General features: G+C 39.1%; 1 protein-coding gene and 1 non-coding gene across 2 annotated transcripts in view; both read right to left on the bottom strand.

Moving 5' to 3' along the window:
• STMN2 (stathmin 2) overlaps positions 1 to 19,511 on the bottom strand; it is a 58,968-nt gene extending 39,457 nt beyond the window's left edge. The window contains exon 1 of the mRNA XM_004011755.5: positions 19,414 to 19,511. Within this exon, the coding sequence (XP_004011804.1) occupies positions 19,414 to 19,432 (19 nt within the window). The 5' untranslated portion in view covers positions 19,433 to 19,511. The remainder of the gene's footprint in view (positions 1 to 19,413) is intronic.
• On the bottom strand, positions 4,683 to 4,754 carry TRNAY-GUA (transfer RNA tyrosine (anticodon GUA)). The gene has a single exon. It is a non-coding gene; the product is annotated as a tRNA-Tyr (tRNA).
• Positions 19,512 to 20,203: the final 692 nt, after the last annotated feature.

The raw sequence follows: 20,203 nt of genomic DNA, 5'->3' as shown, positions 1-20,203 counted from the left end.
TCTTGTCCTATTACTTTTTAACATTTGACTGAGAGTAGAAAAATACCCTGTACCCATTCTTAATTCAGAAAAACTCATACTTCCTAGGCAGACTGACTATGGTATAAATTCTAGAATCGAAAATGTTGTGGTCGACAATGAGGAGGATATTTGTTTCTTTATTCTTTTTGTTGTCTTTCTCTAGAAAATAAGTCCTAGGTTCCCCTTCCCATGGATTTTAGAATTAAGCCTGACTGTGATTCATGTTTCTGAACTGCAAAAGGAAGTATAAAACTGCATATATGGTGAATTTCCTATTATATTCTCAGTGCAAGCAAGAACTTTCAGAAATGAAAAATGCAAGACTTTTATGACAAATGAGAAACAGAAAAAAATTATAAGATTCACATAACTTTATCTCACTTAATGGGCCAGGTGACTTTTTCCTTGAATTGATCAGTGGTTTAGATGCTGAAGATACAATGAATTCAAAGGGAGTCCTCTCTGTCATTACAAGATGGGGTTGCTTATCTTCAGATAATGGAATATGCTAATTTACACAGAACATTAAGAAGAAAACAATCTGATTAAGCAGGGATTCAGCAATAATTTGTGGGGCAATTCCTATTAGTTATGTGTGTGTGTGTGTGTGTGTGTGTGTGTGTGTGCGCGTGTGTGTGCGTGCTGGGTCGCTTCAGTCGTGTCTGACTCTTTGTGACCCTGTGGACTATAGCCTGCTAAGCTCCCCTTTCCATGGGATTCTCCAGGAAAGAATAGTGGAGTGAATTGCCATGAGCCACCTGGGAAGTCCCCTGTTAGTTATATCCTGATTTAATTCCTCTACCAATCTGAAAATTTGCTAGCAGTTGAAAGCATAGTTCTTGAAGTTTTCACACAAATCTCTACTCCCTTGGAATGGTGGAATATTTCTATGCATTTGAAGAGTTCCATATTGTTGTTTCAGTTCTGAATGGGTCTTAAAAAATCCTTACTACTTTTAATAGTTACTAGCATCAACTGAGAATAAAAGAAGCATTTAACTTACTGGTATTGTTAAATAATACTTAATAAGTTTCCATTGACTAGAATTCCTATCTGGGTAGTATACAAGCTGTATTTATAGCAGTCTCCCTAAAATTTTTCTTAGGAAATGAATGGTATATAGATGATTAATAGACAATATTTCAGGAAAAGGCCACAAAAGCCTCATATAGGAGCTGGTATTTTGCTTGTTTCTCAAAACCTAAGGAGAATGCTAGAGTCTTATTGTATGTAATATTTACTCACTAGTGCTCTAAAAGTTGGATTTTCAAAGCATGTTGCTCAGAGTTCTCTTCTAGTCATCCATTCAAAAACTGTGTATTAAATGCCTAGGTAACTGGAGTAGGGAACAAAAACTGAGCAGTCAGGTAAATTTCTTCCCCTGAATGAAAACAAATCTTGTGACCTTGTTAGCCACACTTAAGTAATATGTCCTGCAGTCATTTTGTGTCATAGACAATAAAACAAACAAATAAATATTTAAAGAAAAAGACACATTATCAAAATTTAGAACTCCTACCAATATTAAAAAACACAAATTAAGTGATACTCTTCTTGAATATCTCTGGGAACAGATGAAAGTACCAGAGCATTTGAAATGAATGTGAAGTCTCTTAATGGTATAGCTTCCGCTGGGTGATTACCTCCAGCATCCATTTTCGAGGCAGCTAAACAGTGTGGAAGGAATTTCAAGGTTAACCTAAACATGCCATGGAAACTGCTTTCTGTTTTGAAAATCAAACGCTACTTCTTTAGGCTTTACCATGTAAAGACTCATTTTCTGAAACAGGATTCTTCCCATCATATACTTGAACTTACGTAAGTATAATTTTCTGCAAGGGATGAAAAGCAATATAAAAAGCAAGTAAGTAAAATGTCAGAAGCTTTTGAATTCCCAATTTTGGGTCATGACTGTTACAAACAAGATTAAAATATAAAAGGCAACTTGGTCCAAGAGAAGTTTTCTAAATTTTCTTTCTTTCACATCGTTTTGTTTTTTTTTTTTTTCTGGAAATTAAAGCTTTTCTAAGAAATGGTCATTTTCAGCGGCACAAAAGTCTAATACGCTTGTACTAAGATGAATGTAGTTTTGTTAAGTTATTGTTCTTTGCATGACAAAGTATCCTTTTGCCTTTTGTTGTAATAAAGCAAATGGCTATAGAAAGGCTAAAGATACTGAAATTTGGGTTTTGATTTATTTGAAATAAGCAACATATGTCACAAAAAGTCCAGAAATATTTAAAAAGTAACTGTATGTTCTCTTAAGGGTGAATTTCACAATACACTCAACCTTTAAGATACAAATAAAAATAACTGAGTGATCAGGAGAGTTTGTTCATACTTTGAGGAAATATATTATTACTGAGGAAATAATGTAACAAAACATTATTATGTTCTGGTTATGCATTGTTTTTCTGCTTCTACGAAGTCTGGTTGACTTGAATTGGTGAGCACTATTTTGCAAAAACTTACTTTAAGATCATCAACATAAATATTATTAGGACTGCATTTTGTTTAATGCAGTTGGAATCACTAGCTAGCTATAGCATCTCAGAACTGGAAGGAAGAACAGAACTTTGAAGTCGTCTCAGAACTTAAGATTTTTATGTTAAGACTTTGGACAAGCTATTTAATTTCTCTGGATTTTTTTTTTTTTTTCTTCTCATTGATAGTTGGTATTCCCAAGCTCTGGAATTTTATGATTCTACAAATTTAGCAATTTTGTCTTTAAATGAATTAGCTTCTCATTATGTGCTGATTCATTCTTTTGTGTTTTCTTTGCTAAGGGTTTCCTTTATCTATCTTTTAAACAAATTATTTTAAGCCATTACATTTTTAAAGAAAAGGAAAACTTTCTCTTCATATTTTTGCTTTGTAAATTTTCCTCTTACCAAAACTTTGTATTTCATAATAAATATTTACATGATAGACACAAAATGTTACATATAATGTGATCCACAAAGCTACTTGTGGTTTGAATTTCAAATTGTCTAACTATTTGAGCAAACAACTTTACCCCATACTACATGGAAGATCTATTTTTGGCTTTAAATATGTATCTATTTTCACAATTAGGCAGACTAGGTGATGCAGAAAATGTAAGGTTTCGGATGCCATCTTGAGTTCTTTTTGAGTTTATAATACTCATTTCTAAGATATGAGAAAGATTACATATCATTACTGGTTGAGTGAGATCAGACTTATTTTTTTTACATAGCAAGTAGCCCTCGATTTGGTCATGAACATTCCTAATTAAAAACCTAAAGGCAAACTAGTATCAAGTGTTTGATCTGTCTAGATAAATATGAATAGGAATTTGGCATAATAAATTGCTGATATTATTTTAAAAATCACAGCTTGGTAATACATACTTATAGGCACAATATGGGCTTTCCTTTATGTTCTGTTTTCCCTAGATTTGTTCAGCCTAAACACATTCATGAAAAAGTGTACTTTTGGTTTGGGATATTGTTCACAAGTTCAAAGAATTGTCCAAGTAATAATGTATAGAGCAGGACAGAGGATCGGAATACCAGGTTAAGGTGAAAATTCAGAAATGTCTCTCATGGTTGTGACTTCCAAAACACAGAAGGGACTCAAACTTGATGGTTTCCATTGCAAGGGCCTTTGAGTCTCTTCTCCTTTGAAAGCCACAGTCCTATTCCTGGCTTGTTAAGCTTAGCCCTTGTTCCTTTACTGCTGCGTTTGCTGTTAATCATTTCTTCCCAACCATATTTAAGGTTCCGAGGGTGAGAGAAGGTGTCTCATTTAATGTGTGCATATAGAGTTGTGTGAGGTAGTTGTGCTCAGTTGCGTCCGACTCTGTGTTACTCTATGGACTGTAGCCTGCCAGGCTCCTCTGTCCATGGGACTTTCCAGGCAAGAATACTGGAGTGGGCTGCCATTTCCTTCTCCAGGGATGTGGCAGTTAGTGTTCTATAAACGCTAATCTCTTGGTGGCTGAGCAGGGAGGAGCTGTCACCAGCTGCAAATGACACCATCACCACCCCCCCGACACACACACACACACCGTTCCCCTGTCCCCTCCCACCCCCCATCTCTCTGTGGCTCAGCTGGCTTCCCCACAGAGGATAGGTGAAGAGTGCGGGGTTAAGAGCCCAGATGTTGGACCCAGACTGAGCTCACTGATTCTCTCCAGTAAATTTACTAACTTCCTTTTATGCTACAGACAGGAATTTCCATGCTTTGTGGTGGCCTGCCTCTGTCACTTAGCCCTTATCCCATAGCTGGAACTATGGCAATAGTTTCAAATGGTGCTAGTTAGTAACACAACAATAACTGCTCAGTTTCCAGGCAAAATTTAAGCAACCAGCTCACCCTGTCTTTCATAAGGTCAACTTCACAGCTGGTAAGCACGTCCCTCTATGTAAGGAGAAAAAAAGAGGCAGGTAAATGTCTCCTCTGCATTCATTTATAGGTTCTGTTGCTTTTCTGGGCTTCCCTGGTGGCTCAGCTGGTAAAGAATCCACCTGCAATGCAGGAGACCCTGGTTTGATCCCAGGGTTGGAAGATCCCCTGGAGAAGAGAATGGCAACCCACTCCAGTATTCTGGCCTGGAGAACTGACTGCCAGGCTCCGCTCCATGGGATTTGCCAGGCAAGAATACTGGAGTGGGTTGCCATTTCCTTCTCCAGGGAATCTTCCCAACCCAGGGATTGAACCTGGGTCTCCTGCATTACAGGCAGACTCTTTACCAGCTGAGCCACCAGGGAAGCCCATGATACTGACAAAAGATGAATAAATATTACCTTGGCATAATAGAAAAAATATAAGAAGATTTACGCTCTAGTTTAGGATCTATCCAACTTTAACAAATTTACTAAACCTTCTAAATATGAGTTAATCCAAAAAAATGGGGGTAGGATAAGATATCATTGTTGAGACTGAATTAAATGATGTTTTGCGAAACCGAAGTGCTAACTAGTATAAGATATTGTTACAAAGATTAATCCTCTCTAGCATGTTCTTTGTTTTTTGACTTTTGAAGTCCTGCAGAGTGTGGCTATAGTGAAATGCTGTGGCATTTTTCTTCTTGTAATTCTGAGACTTCACTTCATCCTTATCAAATTACTGAACACAAATGGAGCCCCTGCTGTGTCCAAGGGAGGCTGTAAGCACTGTTGCCCATGCAGGTTCCGGGGTCAGATTGATTTGTTTCAAATCCTAGCCCGAGCATCTACGAGCTGTGGGTGACTTGCCCTCCCTCCCTTGCCCACCTGTGAAATGGGGATGGTAATAATCTTAAGGTATTTGGCCCAGTGTCACTACACTCAGCACACTAAATACTCAATGCACATTAGCCAACAGTATTATTACTGCCAGCCATGAGGGGAGATGAGGTGCATGAAATGTGGTTCTGGCCTAAAAGAAACCCTTAGTATAGTTGCATATAAGACAAATAATGTCTGTAGCAACACACAAAGTCAACAACCATTCTTGGCAAGGCAGTTGGAGCGAATAGAGGGAGCTTGAGACCTGAAACCTGCCTCTGCCCTGAACAATGTATGTGACTTTGACAAAGTTACAGAACTTCCTGTGGCTTCTCCCTTCCTTCCTTGTCAAGTGGGGATAATGAAACCTGTTTAAGAGTTGACATAAAAATGAAATAGGAAAAAGGGCAGAGGGGTATGTGACATGTCCCTGGTTCATGCATAGTAGGAGGCCGATAAACGACAGGGAATATGATGACCACAGAAAGTTGCTACAAGTCAGTATGTGGCTAATTGCCTAGTGCATTGCTAAATGGTAAACCTGTAGAGTTCACAGGAAGAAAGATCAAGGAGAGCTAGATTTGAAGTTGATTTGCAAAGCCTGCTTACTCTTTGTTTCTAGGAGACCAAACTCTTTTTCAGAAGCAGTTCTGAGAAATCTTATTTGACTTAGCTGACTGGTCCTCACTCCATGTATTCAGCGTTCACTTCTAAAATTTATCAAAAGTGATAAAATGTTGGCTATTTGTTGTCAGTAGCAGCAAAAGTGGGTAGGCATTTATTCTTTTCAGCTATGTAAGCAAGTTGTAAAATTCATTGCTTTCTCCCAATTTATGTATTTTTCTGCGATTCTTTTACTGACAACGAAGCGTGTGTGTGCGTTAGTCACTCAGCCATGTGCAACTCTTTGCAACCCCATGGATTGTAGCCTGCCAGGCTCATCTGTCCATGGAACTCTCCAGGCAAGAATACTGGAATAAGCTGCCATTTCCTTCTTCAGAGGAGCTACATGAACCAGGGATTGAATCCACGCCTTTTGAATTGCAGGCAGATTCTTTACCACCTAAGCCACCAGGGAAACCCCAACACACACACAGCAGCGAAAGTGGGTATGCGTTTATTCTTTTCAGCTCTGCAAGCAGGTAATAAAATTCATTGTGCTCTCCCAAGTTACATTTTTCTGCGACTGTTCTCTTGCATGTGTTGGAATATAGCTTCCTGAAACTCAAAACCCCAATACAGACTGCTACTGTGTATGCTTAAAAAATTCATCTTAAGAAAAATTTCAGCAGGTGGAATTCAATTCTTTCAAAGCAGCTTAATTCAATATTTCTTCAATGTTAATGCTGAACTTATAAAAAATGTTCATCTTAGATACTGCATTGCATTTTCTTTTATTCTACTACTAAGCTCTTTTAAAAACCAAGTGTTTTGTTAATGGAAGAGATGCAGGTCTTTTCTCTGTACTTTCGTGTTTTGGTTAGGCATTTGGAACCTTGTTTGACTTTTTAAGGTGAGAGAATATCTACATTTTCTTTACAGCTTAATTTTTCTACTCAGTGTAATATATTATAACCCTGTGAGTGTTTAAATTGTAAATTTAATTGTACAATTAATTACAATTACAATTGTAATTGTAAATTGCTTTCATATAAAGCTCCTCCTTTGTCATTATTTCTTGTTTATGAGAGAGTAGAAAGATGATATTTTATCATCTGCATTTTATGGCCTATAAATGTGAACAATATGGAGCATTTTTATATGTAGATGGCAGTCATCAACAGTATCTAATTTGTCAAAGGACTACACTACACTTGTAAATGTAAACATGTTTCTATTCATATGCCTACAATTATGTCATAAATATAATTCCAGGCTTATGTACCATATATTTATATGAATTGATGGATTGGAGGCAAAACAAAATAGTGATAATGTCCGTTTAAGTCAGTAGTCAATTATGCTCCCTTAAGTCTCTAACGTCAGATGTTAGATGAATGCTAATCTTACTTATTTATTGTAATTATTTAAATAATAACATTCCACTAATATTTTATAGTGTTTTACTGATCAGTACTTGGAACACTATTGATTGAAAAGGTATTATTTTTATGAATGACTTGGAGAACACTACTAAACTGTACATCTCTGTATCCATTTGCCCATCAGAGTTATCTAAGGAGTATTCTGTTTTTACTGCTTGGCTCTAGTTATTTTTGTTGTGCTTATTTACTAACGGGTGGAGAGTAGGAAGGCTAAATTGGTCCAGGTAAGAAATATCTGAAGTTATTCCTGAAAGAAAAGATCTAGCTGAAGGATGGGTGTTGAAATGGAAGGGAGCAGGAGGGTTCTAGGTAGGGAGGAAATAGAAGAAATAGGAAAGAGAGATTATGAAATAGTCAAGTGATGTCAGATTTGGATAAAACTGATGGGCTGATAAGACCTTAAGAACAAGAGAGTCTGTGTGTGTGTCTGAGTGTGGCATGTGATATAATTTCCCCCAAAACTGACAGGTTAATAACCTTTTTAAGCACAAGAGACTGCTCTCCAAGAAAATTCAGTGAGGACTTTTACATTTTAATGCTTCTGGAATCAGTTTTTATTTCTACTGAATATGCTATTTTATGTTGATGAGCCTTACTAGGTAGGCAAGATGGTTAGTTTTATTCATGCTATATATATATTTGAGGGAGGATGAGATATGAAATACAACAGGGAAACATGAGATGAGAAATAAATTCAGAAGAAATGCATTGGATTGGCCAAAAAGTTTGCTCAGGTTTTCTCTAACATCTTATGGAAAAACCTGAATGAACTTATTGGCCAACCCAATACTTTTGATTCTGGCATTTCCTGGAATGGATTTATCTTAGAGATATATGATATTGGCAGCTGTTTCTTAAATATTGTTATCAGTTCTCCCTCTACCACAAAGAATTATTTAGTAATGATCATTTCCTAAATTCCAAGTAATTCTAGTAGATTTGTTATTATATGTAAAATTTACAAAGTAAAATAATTTAGTTGTTTAAATTAATATTTTTGTTTACTATTTTCATCATCCATTGAAGGTGTCAGGGAAGGGGATTACTATTTGGATTGTGAAGTGAAAGTCGCTTAGTCATGTCCAATTCTTTGCAACCCCATGGACTGTAGCCTACCAGGCTCCTCTGTCCATGGAATTCTCCAGGCAAGAATACTGGAGTGGGTAGCTGTTCCCTTCTCTAGGGGATCGAACCCAGGTCTCTCTCATTGCAGGCAGATTCTTTACTGTTTGAGCCAACAGGGAAGCCTGTGATGGATTTGGATTATGAAATACTTAATATTGAATTGTTTACTTAACCTCTCAACAACCATGTGATTTTCTAAAAATCAAAGTATAGTTGATTTCCAACACTGCAACAGTTTCGGGTGTACAGAACAGGGATTTAGTATTTTTTCATATTATACTCCATTACAGGTTATAAGATAATGGCTGTAATTCCTTGTGCTATACAGTATATCCTTACTTATTTTATACATAGTAGTTTGTATCTGTTCATCCCATACCCCTGATTTGTCCCTCCGCTCTCCCCTTTCTCCTTTGGTAACCATGAACTTGCCTTCTATGTCTGTGTGTTTGTTTCTGGTTTGCATGTATGCAAAAATATCATTTGTACTTTTTTTAGATTCCACATATAAGTGATATCATACAGTATTTGCCTTTTTCTGTCTGACAACAACCGTGTAATTTAGGTGGTATTATTTTTCCCTGAGATATATTGTGAGATATGATTGAAAAAATGGCAGTATAGAGATGATAATTCACTCAAGGATTATCAGATAGTGAATAGATGGGTCAAGACTTAAACCTATGTCCATCTAACCCCCATATCCACTTCTGATCTGCCAGAGGTGCCTTAATAGCCTTTGGGTGGATCTCTGTTCTTCCTAATTGACGGTCTTAGTGTATCATGTACTGTATTATAATAATACTTCAGGGTGCTGCTGCTGCTGCTGCTGCTGCTGAGTCGATTCAGTCGTGTCCGACTCTGTGCGACCCCACAGACGGCAGCCTACTAGGCTCCCCCGTCCCTGGGATTCTCCAGGCAAGAACACTGGAGTGGGTTGCCATTTCCTTCTCCAATGCATGAAAGTGAAAAGCGAAAGTGAAGTTGCTCAGTCGTGCCCGACTCTTAGCGACCCCATGGACTGCAGCCCACCAGGCTCCTCCATCCATGGAATTTTCCAGGCAAGAGTGCTGGAGTGGGGTGCCATTGCCTTCTCCATACTTCAGGGTAGTATAGCAAAATTGTTAAAATGGCAGACACTTCTATGTATAGTTATAAGCTATTATTACTGGTTATTATTATTATTTTTTGGATGTTCAGGGTTCTGTTTTCTTCAAAAAACTAAATTCTCCAACGGTGAGGACCATGATTATTTATATTTTTTTTACAACACCTTGCATAGGCATCAGAATGGAATGGGTGCTTGAATCTATTTTAATTAATGCCATTAACCAATAATAACTTTAGACTGAAGGCAAACCCACTCAATGCCTGCCTTTCTTCACTTGTGCATATTTCATTACTGGACAGGAGAAAAAGTGCTCAACTTTATTAGCTTACTTAATTATATATTATCATAACATATCTAAAACAGATGTGATATGTATGATATATATCATAGATATCGTGTCTAATCTAATTCTACCTAATCATATAATCTTAAGATATGCAATGTATATTAGATATCTACATCTTTTTATTGAAGTATAATTGACTTTAATATTATATTAATGTCAGGTGAACAACATATTGATTCAGTATTTTTACACATTATAAAATGATTCCCACAATAAGTTTAGTTACCATCTGTCATCATGTATAACAAAGTTATTACAATATTATTGACTATATTACCTATGTTGTACATCATATTCCTGTGCTTTATTTATTTTATAACTGAAAATTTGTACTTAATGTTTCTCACCTATTTTGCCCAATCCTGCACCCCCTCACCTATCTATGAATTTTTATTTTGTTTTATAGATTTCATATATCAGTAAAATCATATACAGGTCTAATAAAGATGTGTATTTTTACTAGACCTGTGTTCTAATAAAGAGATATGTATATAAAGGTCTAATAAAGATATATACATATCTTGATTACACATATAAATATGTATAATAATAAAATATATTATATATACCATATATATGTTATATGTACTATTACATAAATAATGCAATGTGTTCTGGCTCTAAAGCTTATCATATGTAAACTTGCTTAAGGAAGTTTTCTGAGCATTTTTAAACAGAGTAACATGTATACTATGCTCATTTCATAGGGAGTATTTGAAAGTTAAAAAGGATGGAGCTTGTGAATATTTTCTGAGAACCACAAGGTCCCATAATGATAGGTCATGCTAATTCTTCTTTTGAACATTTTCAATCTTCTATGTTTACCTGCTTCTTTTTTAATTGTAAAAGGAAAAAGTAGGTCAGAAGTAGAATGAACAGATGACTTTTAAAGTAACAGGAGTCTTGGATCATGCAACCTGGACATCAAAAGACTAGAATCAGCTCGTGGTATTTCACGTGTTTGAACAACTACTGTGAGAAGGGTGCTAACCGACACTGCTCAGATAAAGCTAAGACTTAAATAACAATAGACATTAGTGTGTTAGGAAAAAAAGCAGCATGGAGTAGTAAAGACAAGTCTGAATGTTCTGTAGCAGGGTTCTAAGGCAGGCTGCATAGCCTCCCTCCAATTGCTTGACGTGACCAGTGCTCCTCCCCGTTAGAGTCTAGAACTGTTAAGCAGTAACATCTTGATATGATATTCTCATCTTGTCTCAGTTCTGAAACAGCATTTTATAGATTGAACTTCATCATGTGAGTTAGGCTTCTATTTACTAGAAAGCCCAAACTGAAAGACTGTTACTAGGCTTACTGTAATCAGTTTTGGAACAAAACTGGCTCCATTATGGTTGCTTTTAAAAGGGGGGAAAAAAAATCTTCCAAGATAGGGAGTAGAATGAAAATCTAAACTTTAAAATACTTTCTTGTGCAAGTATCTGTGGAACTAAGTCTAGATGAATTTCATCAGTTTATTTTTATACTGATAGAGACATATAACCAAAAGATGGACAGATTCATATCACTGATGATTTACTGTTATACTTAGTACTTGTGCTAACGAATGATAAACAATCTGACGTCTGAAGTACAATTACTCCAGAAGAATAACTGCTAAATAAGCATTCTTATAGCCACCACTTTATGATTTAAACAATCAATTCCAGAAAGCATTACATTTAATGTACTATGCAAGAACTATAATTATCTATGTTTGGTCACAAAAACAAATTTTTGGAATCTTATAATTTTTCAAAGTATTAAATATTTTAATCTGGAGGTCAACAAAATTACAAATGAGAAAAACCTTAACATTTTGGTTATGGTTTTATGTGTGTGTGGCTTCTTTTCTTAAGTACAATTCCTCGAGAAGCTATATTTCCAGATGACTAGCAAAATAATTGCTGAGATGCATTAATTAACCTTTACATTCACATAAAAGTGTTTTGCAAGAACAAATGAACACAAATTGTTATCTTTAATCACAACTAATAAAAATGGGCTATATAAACACAGATTTTACTACTGCAGATGTCTCCTTGACAAATGACAGGACCTGATTCCTTTATTAAAAGATAATTTAAAATGTGTCACAGGTGATTCAGAACCTTCTCACAGATCAATCTTGTCTGCCTGTCTGCTTTTGAGATAATATGATGGAGAAATCTTCAAGTAATGTCTAATGGTTATACTCAATGTGGATACCACTGCTGTATCTCTCTTTTAGCTCTGGATTTATTTCATAAAACAAAATATTAAAATTATACATCTAGGGCCTATGGAGACAGCTGAGAGTCCATTTGAAATGTGTCAACCAGGATGACACTGATTAGATTAAGATTTTTTTTTTTCAAGAAAGAAAATCATTGTGTCCACATGAGAAGTCCCTGCTGTGCTCTCAGCTGAGGCTTCAGAAAGCCAGGTGGTGCCATACATTACAGCCCCCAAGGTCTCATAGCTCTCTTTCTCCAAAAGCCTGAATCATGGCAATTACTGTAATAAGCCCCAGGTTAGCTATTATAACGAGTCATTAATTTGAAGGTGTTTCATCTTCAAGGTGCTTCTGTGCTCAGAAAGGATGAGCCCATTGGGCCTGTTAAACAAAATGGTGGTGTCACTGGTTCAAACCCCATTGAGAAAACCTCTGACATGTAAGGTTACCCATTAAAGATGAAGATTCTGGAGACACCTGGGTTCAAATTCTGGGTCTGAGTAACTACGTGACCTTGGGAAAGTCATTCCTCTTCTCTGGGCCTCAGTTTCCTCATCTGTAATGGTACTGACTGTTGAGGAAGCCTGGATAATGAAATGTGTGAAGTGTTTAGTGTCTAGCATGTTATGTATGCTATGTAAGGATGAAATCAATAAAGTAATTTCTTATAGACACTCTGAAATTTACTTCTATGCCAGAAAAATGACTCTTGAAAACAACCAGCATCATAGGAAAACTATTGATTGAAGGACCAATCAGCAAGTTTTTTTTGGCTCAGTTTTCAGGACCACTAGTTTAGATTTTTTTGTTATGTCCTGATGAAGTACACATCCAGCTATCAAGACTGCTAGGATTAAATGTTCAAAACACGTATTACGTTAATAATGCTGTCTTCTTCCCTTTGAAATGTACTAGGAGTTGCAAAAAGGGAAAGTTTCCTAGCTTTTGAGAGACCTGAAATGGACAGGAGGAAGAAAAGAATGGATAACCTTGAGGCTTACTCCAACTTCACAGAGAAAAACAGTGTATTGTACTATCTCTGGTCAGCTTTATTTTGGGACCGTGTTTTTAATGCCCTATTTGGGAAATAGTAAATCTATAATTTGAGATATTTCATGCATAGTACCTTTTCTATGCATAGTATTTCATGCATAGTATCAGGATAGCATTTCCAGACATGCAATTTTTACATGGTCAACAACCCACTGCATGGAAGGACTGATGTAGGATATCTTTGATGATATTCCTTGACAGCATATTTCTTTACCTCTAGGTCACCTTTTTAGAAAGTCACTATTGAATAACAGAAGTCCCTTATTAGTTTACATAAGCAGATAACAGACACATAATTTGTTTTCAAATACCCATCCATGCTCAGTAGATTATTAATAATTTGCTAATATGGTATCCAGGAAGAAATGCTCTTAGATAATTTGGTAAGTGCTAAATGCAGGATATATTGAGAGAAAATTTTAGTGTTGCTAGATCCTCCTTGTTAATTTCTTTAGTGTGTGGAGTCCTGGCAATGAATTAGTCCAATGTGGTAAATGGGGTTACAGACTTTTGCACAACATTCCACAAGTAAAAGGTTCTGATTGAACTTTTTGTTCTGCATATTGTTTTGTGAATGACAGGAATGAACATTATTGATCTGTCATCCTTCTCAACTGTACCGCAAGTTACGTTCTGTTCTTATACACACGCAGGTACATACACATGCACAAATTCTTATTTCCACATTCTCCTGAAGGTCTTCTGCTGAGTCCTGCAATATACGAATATATTTAAAAGTCCAATTAAAAGAGAATGGATGGCACAGAACACAGAACTCCCAGAGGAATAAAATCCCTAAGTGTATGAGATTGGAGGTGAAATATTTTGTAAAGATTGCCATAGACTTGAAAATGTTAAGACATAATGTCAGAGCTTACTGTGGAAGGTACATATATATCACAGTTTTATATTTCTTAAATCAATGTATTTAGTGGTTAGAATCAGCATCTTCTGGGAACTTGTTAAGAATGCAGAATATCTGGCTTCAACCAGACCTACTCTATTAAAATTTGCATTTTAATGAAAGTCAGGGGTAATTCACATGCCCATTAAATCTGGGAAGCATAGTAATATGAACTGATTAAATATTTTACGGTTGGATTTTAGTTACATGAAATATAAGAGAAAAAGAATTCCCTACCAATGCAAACATTAAAAAAAATCCAATTTTGATAATCCTAAAAATTGGTTTATGCTTATCTGTTTCTTATTTCATTAAAATTAACATCAATTTTCTACTGAACTAATAAAACTACTACATGGGGATACTCAATAATTATTGAAAGCTGACAAAACATTAGATTTAAATATTCGAGCTGAAATCACACTGGATTTAATTTAAAAGAGATATCCTTTAAATGGAAAAAAAACCTGAAAAAGAAGGAAACAGTAACAGCCAATTGGGGGATGGGGGAGCCCTCTCAGTATCACATTGCATCTGTCTGCTTTAGCCACTAACTTGCAACATCCCTGAAGGTGGAGAGTGACATTCAGTTGCGTCCACAGCAATAAGCACATTTTAAATAAATGAATAAGTAAACAGTGTTTTTTAAAAATTAATTTATTTAAACATTGAAACATTCTGTACCTATATAATCTTGATATTACTACTGACCACTGTCTACTATGTATCCACTCCCCAGATAATATAAATGACATTACAATAACAATGTAATGATACTAGAAAAGTAAAATCATCAGAGGCTTAACCAGGACCTACACCTACTTCCTGAACTGAACACCTACTTTCAGATTGTTAAGATGGCTCATTTCATGTCTCCTTGAAAAAGTGCACAAACCCTTTTCATTCACTAGGTTAAGCATGACATTAACTTATCCAATAAGCAAGTGAAATGCTTCAGGTAAAATAAGTTATTATAATAAATAGCAAGTATTTGAAACGGGGCTTAAATAAGCAAGTAAGATTTGCTTATTTAAGCAAATTTAATATTAAAATAAGCAAATCTACTTTTTTTGAGAACATGATTGCCCTCTAGTGGTGTGAAAAGTTAATGCAGGCGCCAAGCTTTTCCAGTTCGAAGAACCAGCAAAGAGCCTTGGTTCTGGAAACATCTGGGTCGCTGGCTAATTCTGTATTTTTTTTCTTTTTTCGAAAATTTCTTGCGTTTTTCATATAAGGTCACAGATTGTGTGACAACAGAATAATGTGTATTTGTCTCAGACCACAGGGGAAACTAGAGTGAATTGGAGTTAAATATCAGCTGCCTGGGGTGACCACACCCAAAAAGGGTAGCCCTCGGCTCTGAGGCCAGCTTCCTCCAGCCTCTGTGAGCAACGAGCTGGTGGGAGTGGGGCTCGGGTGGGGTAAGTGTATAGTTGGCTGGAATAAAAAACACATTTATTGATAAATCAGGCATTTTCTTAAAAAAGGTTTGGATTTATCAATGACAAAAATTTTAATTAATTATGCAATTGATTTATCTTCCATTTCATTTTGAATTTTAGCTTAAAAATTCTGCTTGATAGCTACAACTAGATAATCACAGAATTGAGTAATTATTTTGATCTTAAATTACAGGGAAGAAAACTATTTCATTGCATGAACTGGCTTTATGACACTTTATGAGAGGACATTTCTTGAATCTGAGAAAAATGTAACCTCTTGCAGCATTTCACCACTGAGAACGAATTATTTGATGTAAGACATAATGTGTCAAATGCTTATTGCATGTTCTATCCATTAATAATTAAAAAATACAAAAGTAAGCAAACGCATTTTGAATGTAACAATACAACTCTGCTAAAAATGTTAATGATTAAGGGCAGAGACAATTGCTCTGACAATAAAAATACTCCTTTTCTCCTTAGAATAATTTAGTACAAATCTGTAAGTCACACCACAAAAGCATGATTACTTTTAATTAACTTTAATTTAAAAGTTGCAGATTTTAATATGACAAACCATCCAATCTTAATTATCACTGAAAATTTTATTTTCTTTCAGGTAAGACAACCACCAGCAAATGTATCAATTTATATCATTAAAACAGCTACTTGCCTTTGGCTACACTGAGTCAGTAATGCTTACTGTAGGCTCAGCTTACTTGCCTGGTATGAACTATACATATAAGATTAAATGATAAGCTACTGCTATTTCTCTTTCCATCTTATCCTGAAATTTTGACCAATCCTCCTCTTTCCACTTCCAGTTATTTATGTATCCATTTAGAAGGTGTCCACTTCATTAGAGACGGTAACAGGGAGTATTATATGCATCAAGTACAATCATGCTGAATACAATAATTGTTTAATGAATCAGGAGAAAGCATCCGCCCTGGTGATTAATTGATTATGTGTTGGAACTGGAATGATTTCAAAATCCATTATTTTAATAACGCAGAGGTTGTACTTCTTTTCCTGATTTGCTTACTCATGGCAGAAAGGGCCCTTGCATTTGTCGTATTTGGGGTGGAATTTTTATTAATGGAACGATGGCTACCGTTTCAAGACCCACGTTTCTGTGCAAAATTGAGTTTCAAAAATAAAAAAGAAACAATTAAAATTTTGTGCATAACGTACGTTGATATGTTTATAGATATGGCCTATGGAATACAAGTGCTAAGATCATCATATTTCAATTATATATTAATATTGCAGCCACAAACAATTCTCTGCAGAGAATATTCCAGCAATCTTTGGCACACAAGCCCTGCCCTTAGCAAGCACCTTCACTTATGAATATACAAAATCCCTACAACAACCAAACATGTACTTGTTTTATAAAGTATAATTAAAGAAGAAATGCATTCTTTTCTGGGAGAGGGGAGTTGGGAATAGGAGGAAGAAAAGCTAGCGCAGCAAGGGTTAATCCTCATTGAAATGCGATCATTCAAACCGTTTGAACAAATATGGCACCTGAGTCATCAAACAATAATAATTTGAAATAACAGCAGTAATACTGATGATGGTGATGAGTTTGCAGAAGCCCTCCTGCAGCAGAAACCTCTCGGTGGGGGTGCAGAGCGCAGAGCCAGATCGCCCCCAGCCCCCATTCTCTGACCCTTTCCCGACTTGAGGGCGAAACACGACTGGGGGGAGCTGGGGTAGTTCAGGACACTGCGTAGAAACCGGTCTCCTGGGCTGCACCCGCGGGGGGGAGCGCCCAGCTCCGGGGAGGGGCGCGCAGGGCGCGGCGCGGGGCTCTGCAGGGCTGGCTGCGATCCACTCGCCTGCTCGCCAAGTGCGCCCCCATCCGGTCAGCCGCTGTCGGGTCTGCGCCCCAGCTGGGAAGGGTGGGGCCGAGCCCTCGCTCGAGGAGCGAGGGTCTCTCGCACCAAGACCACCCAAGGGGTTTCCACCTGAACAGGGTGTGAGTCGTGTGCTTCGGCTGGGGGAAGCAATCCCAGGCTCCCTGGACTGTGGGAGGGCAAGAGAAGCGCCCCTCGCACTCCTGGAAAGGGGTCACCTCTGCGGCCCGCGGCCGGCTGGGGTGGGGCCGCGCCTTTGTGTGGCCGGGCGGGGCTCGGGCCGGCCTCTCTGCAGAGCCACTCCGTGGGCTGGGAGCGGCTCCGAGCCCGGACTCCGAGCAACGTCCGGGGTCTGCGCACATCGAGGGGCGTCCTGTCTGTTCTAGACCGCGGGGCTGGAAAAGAGGGCTATAGAACTGCAGATCGCTCTAGGGCCCCCTCCTCAGCCCCCTTCCCCTTTGCCAAGAATCTGACCCGGAGGTCTCCCGGGCTCCTCCTGGGAGGGTGGGGCAGGGCGAAGTGGTCCAGAGGAAACCTCTTTCGCCTCTTTTCCCTTCTCCGCATCCCGCTCCGGGGGAGGGGTGCTTCCAGCCGCCGCCTGAGCTCCAGCCCCTCCCTGCCTGTCCCCGGGGGCCACTGAGGGGCCCTAGAGGCGCAAGACCCAGGGGTTGGGGTTGGAGGCCTTGGATCCGGAACCTCGTTTGGTATCTGTCTCTTGACACCGGCTGAGCCTATGAAAATTGCGGATGTTTGGCACTGTTTGACCTACAAAACTGTTATATCACTTGGCTCAGTTAAAGACCTTGACCTCTTTTGTATCTGAATTATTATGTGTACTCATATCTAGCTTCCAAAAGCTTTTCCCCCCCACCGATCAAATTAATGAAGCAAGAATTTATCGCGTTTAAGTCTAATCACCCTAAGTGATGTGGTTTTGAAAAGAAAAATGTTTAACCCACTTTTCTCCTCTTCTCTCTATAAACAGAACAATGAGGCCAGGGTGGGGAAGGCGGGGGTAATGGCCAGGTCTCACTCGGAAGCCGAGGCTGGGAGTCTGGAGCGCGAGGAGCGGGGCGTGGCGTCGCTGTCTACCCAGGGCTGGGCTCCAGGCTTCGCGCTGCGCTCCGCACCCGTGCCCCCCTTTACGCGGGAGATGCTGCACCCGGTGGGGGGGGGGTGGCGGGGGCAGGGCGCCGGCGCGGCTCGCACAGGGTGGGGCAGTCCGCATTGTGTGCCCCGCGCTGCAGGTGCCTTCCCCCCGTCCACCCCCCCACTCCCCCCACCCCCGGGACGGCTAGTCTTCACACAAAGAAACCCCACCCCAGCGCCTGCGAAACCGCTGTCCCTCCCTAACCGCGCGCTTCCCCGCCCCTGCAGCTGCCCACCCGCGCCCTCTGTGCCCTCCCGACTTCCTTTCTCCATCCCCTCCCTCTCCCTAAAACAAAGGAGTGTAGGTCTCCCCGCAACCCCGCCCCGCGCCTTTACCTCCCCACACCGCGCCCCAGGACTAGCGGTTTTTGCCACCAGACAATACCATAAAATTTGCCCGGTTCTTCACCCGCCTCCCCTCGTCTCCACCCATCTTCCAAACAGCCTAGATGGGACCACTTTGACTTTACATTTTTCCTTTTCCTTTCTCCCATCCTCTTTCCTCTTCCCTATTTTCTTACTTTCTTAATCTTTAACTAGAGAAGAAATAAAGGACGTTACAAAGCACTTTCCAAAATGTCCCTTAACCGCATTTAAGGCATATAGTTAAGGTAGCCCCCTCCCCCCACGGATAAGCCTTAATTTTAAATATGGAAACAGAATAAATTCGCTCCCCATGGGACGGCGACTTACCTGCTTCCACCTTAAAAAAAAATCCTTAGCTTTAGATTTTCAAAGATCCCCTCTTTGCCCTCCCTCAAACCCCGGAGCTGCCTCTATCCTTCCCAATTCTTACGTTACCAGTTATGTCTTTCCTTCTAGAAAATGATCTCCGAATGCCTTCTAAGCTCTAACAGAAAAGGTAAGAGGTGGGCTTCAGGTGGAGCCGAGAAAGAACGAGGCGCGATGCCTTACCCATTGCTGTTTTAGCCATTGTAGGGATGTGCAGATGCTGAGCGGTGGCGAAGGCGGAGGGTCCGGCTACAGCAGCGCAGAGAGCGAGAGAGAAGACTGAATAAGGCACTGAGTCTGCAGAGTGGGACCGTGCGAGAGAAAGAGCAAGAGGCAGGAGCCCATGAATAATTATCACTCAGAAGCTCAAGCAGATTGGCTCCCAAGGTCCCCTGACATGACTCCCGCAGAGTCAGAATCTCCAAGCATTAAATATTGATCGTCCAATGGTGCTGGAGTACAAAGTACCAGAATGCAGTTTGAAATGGAAATCAGTCCTTCCCAGGCAGCTCCCCCCGTTTTGGGGGCCTGATAGTACAGTCCAAGTAGAGTGGAGCCTTAGCCCAGAATCCTTCTAGGAGCTAAGAACTGGGCTGTACCTACCTAGGAGCCAGGAGGCTTGACTTGATTCACACTTGTTTCATTGCACAAATAGACATAGGAAAAAGGAAAGGGTTTCAGAGGCCTGAGAAGTCTTCCCAACCTGCCGACTGTTGGAAACGTCTATTTAGACATTGTTTTTACTTGCTCGTGTTTTCTCTTTCACCTTTGGCCTTGTCTTCGGTAGATTCTAGTCTCTCAGGGTGACCCCATGTCTGGCTGTGGTGACAACTAAAAGCAGAAAGGCATGATTGTCACTTGTCTTCTAGCACAGCTGAACTTAAATGTCTCTGGACTCCTGGGGATCTCTCAGCAGAGCAAGATCTGGTGCTTTCTACTTTTGGCACACAAGGAATGGGCTGCTGGGTTGCTA

Source organism: Ovis aries, chromosome 9 (genome assembly GCF_016772045.2).
Source record: "Ovis aries strain OAR_USU_Benz2616 breed Rambouillet chromosome 9, ARS-UI_Ramb_v3.0, whole genome shotgun sequence".
NCBI classification, from domain to species: Eukaryota; Metazoa; Chordata; class Mammalia; order Artiodactyla; family Bovidae; genus Ovis; species Ovis aries.
This window is presented reverse-complemented; position numbering and strand designations above follow the sequence as displayed.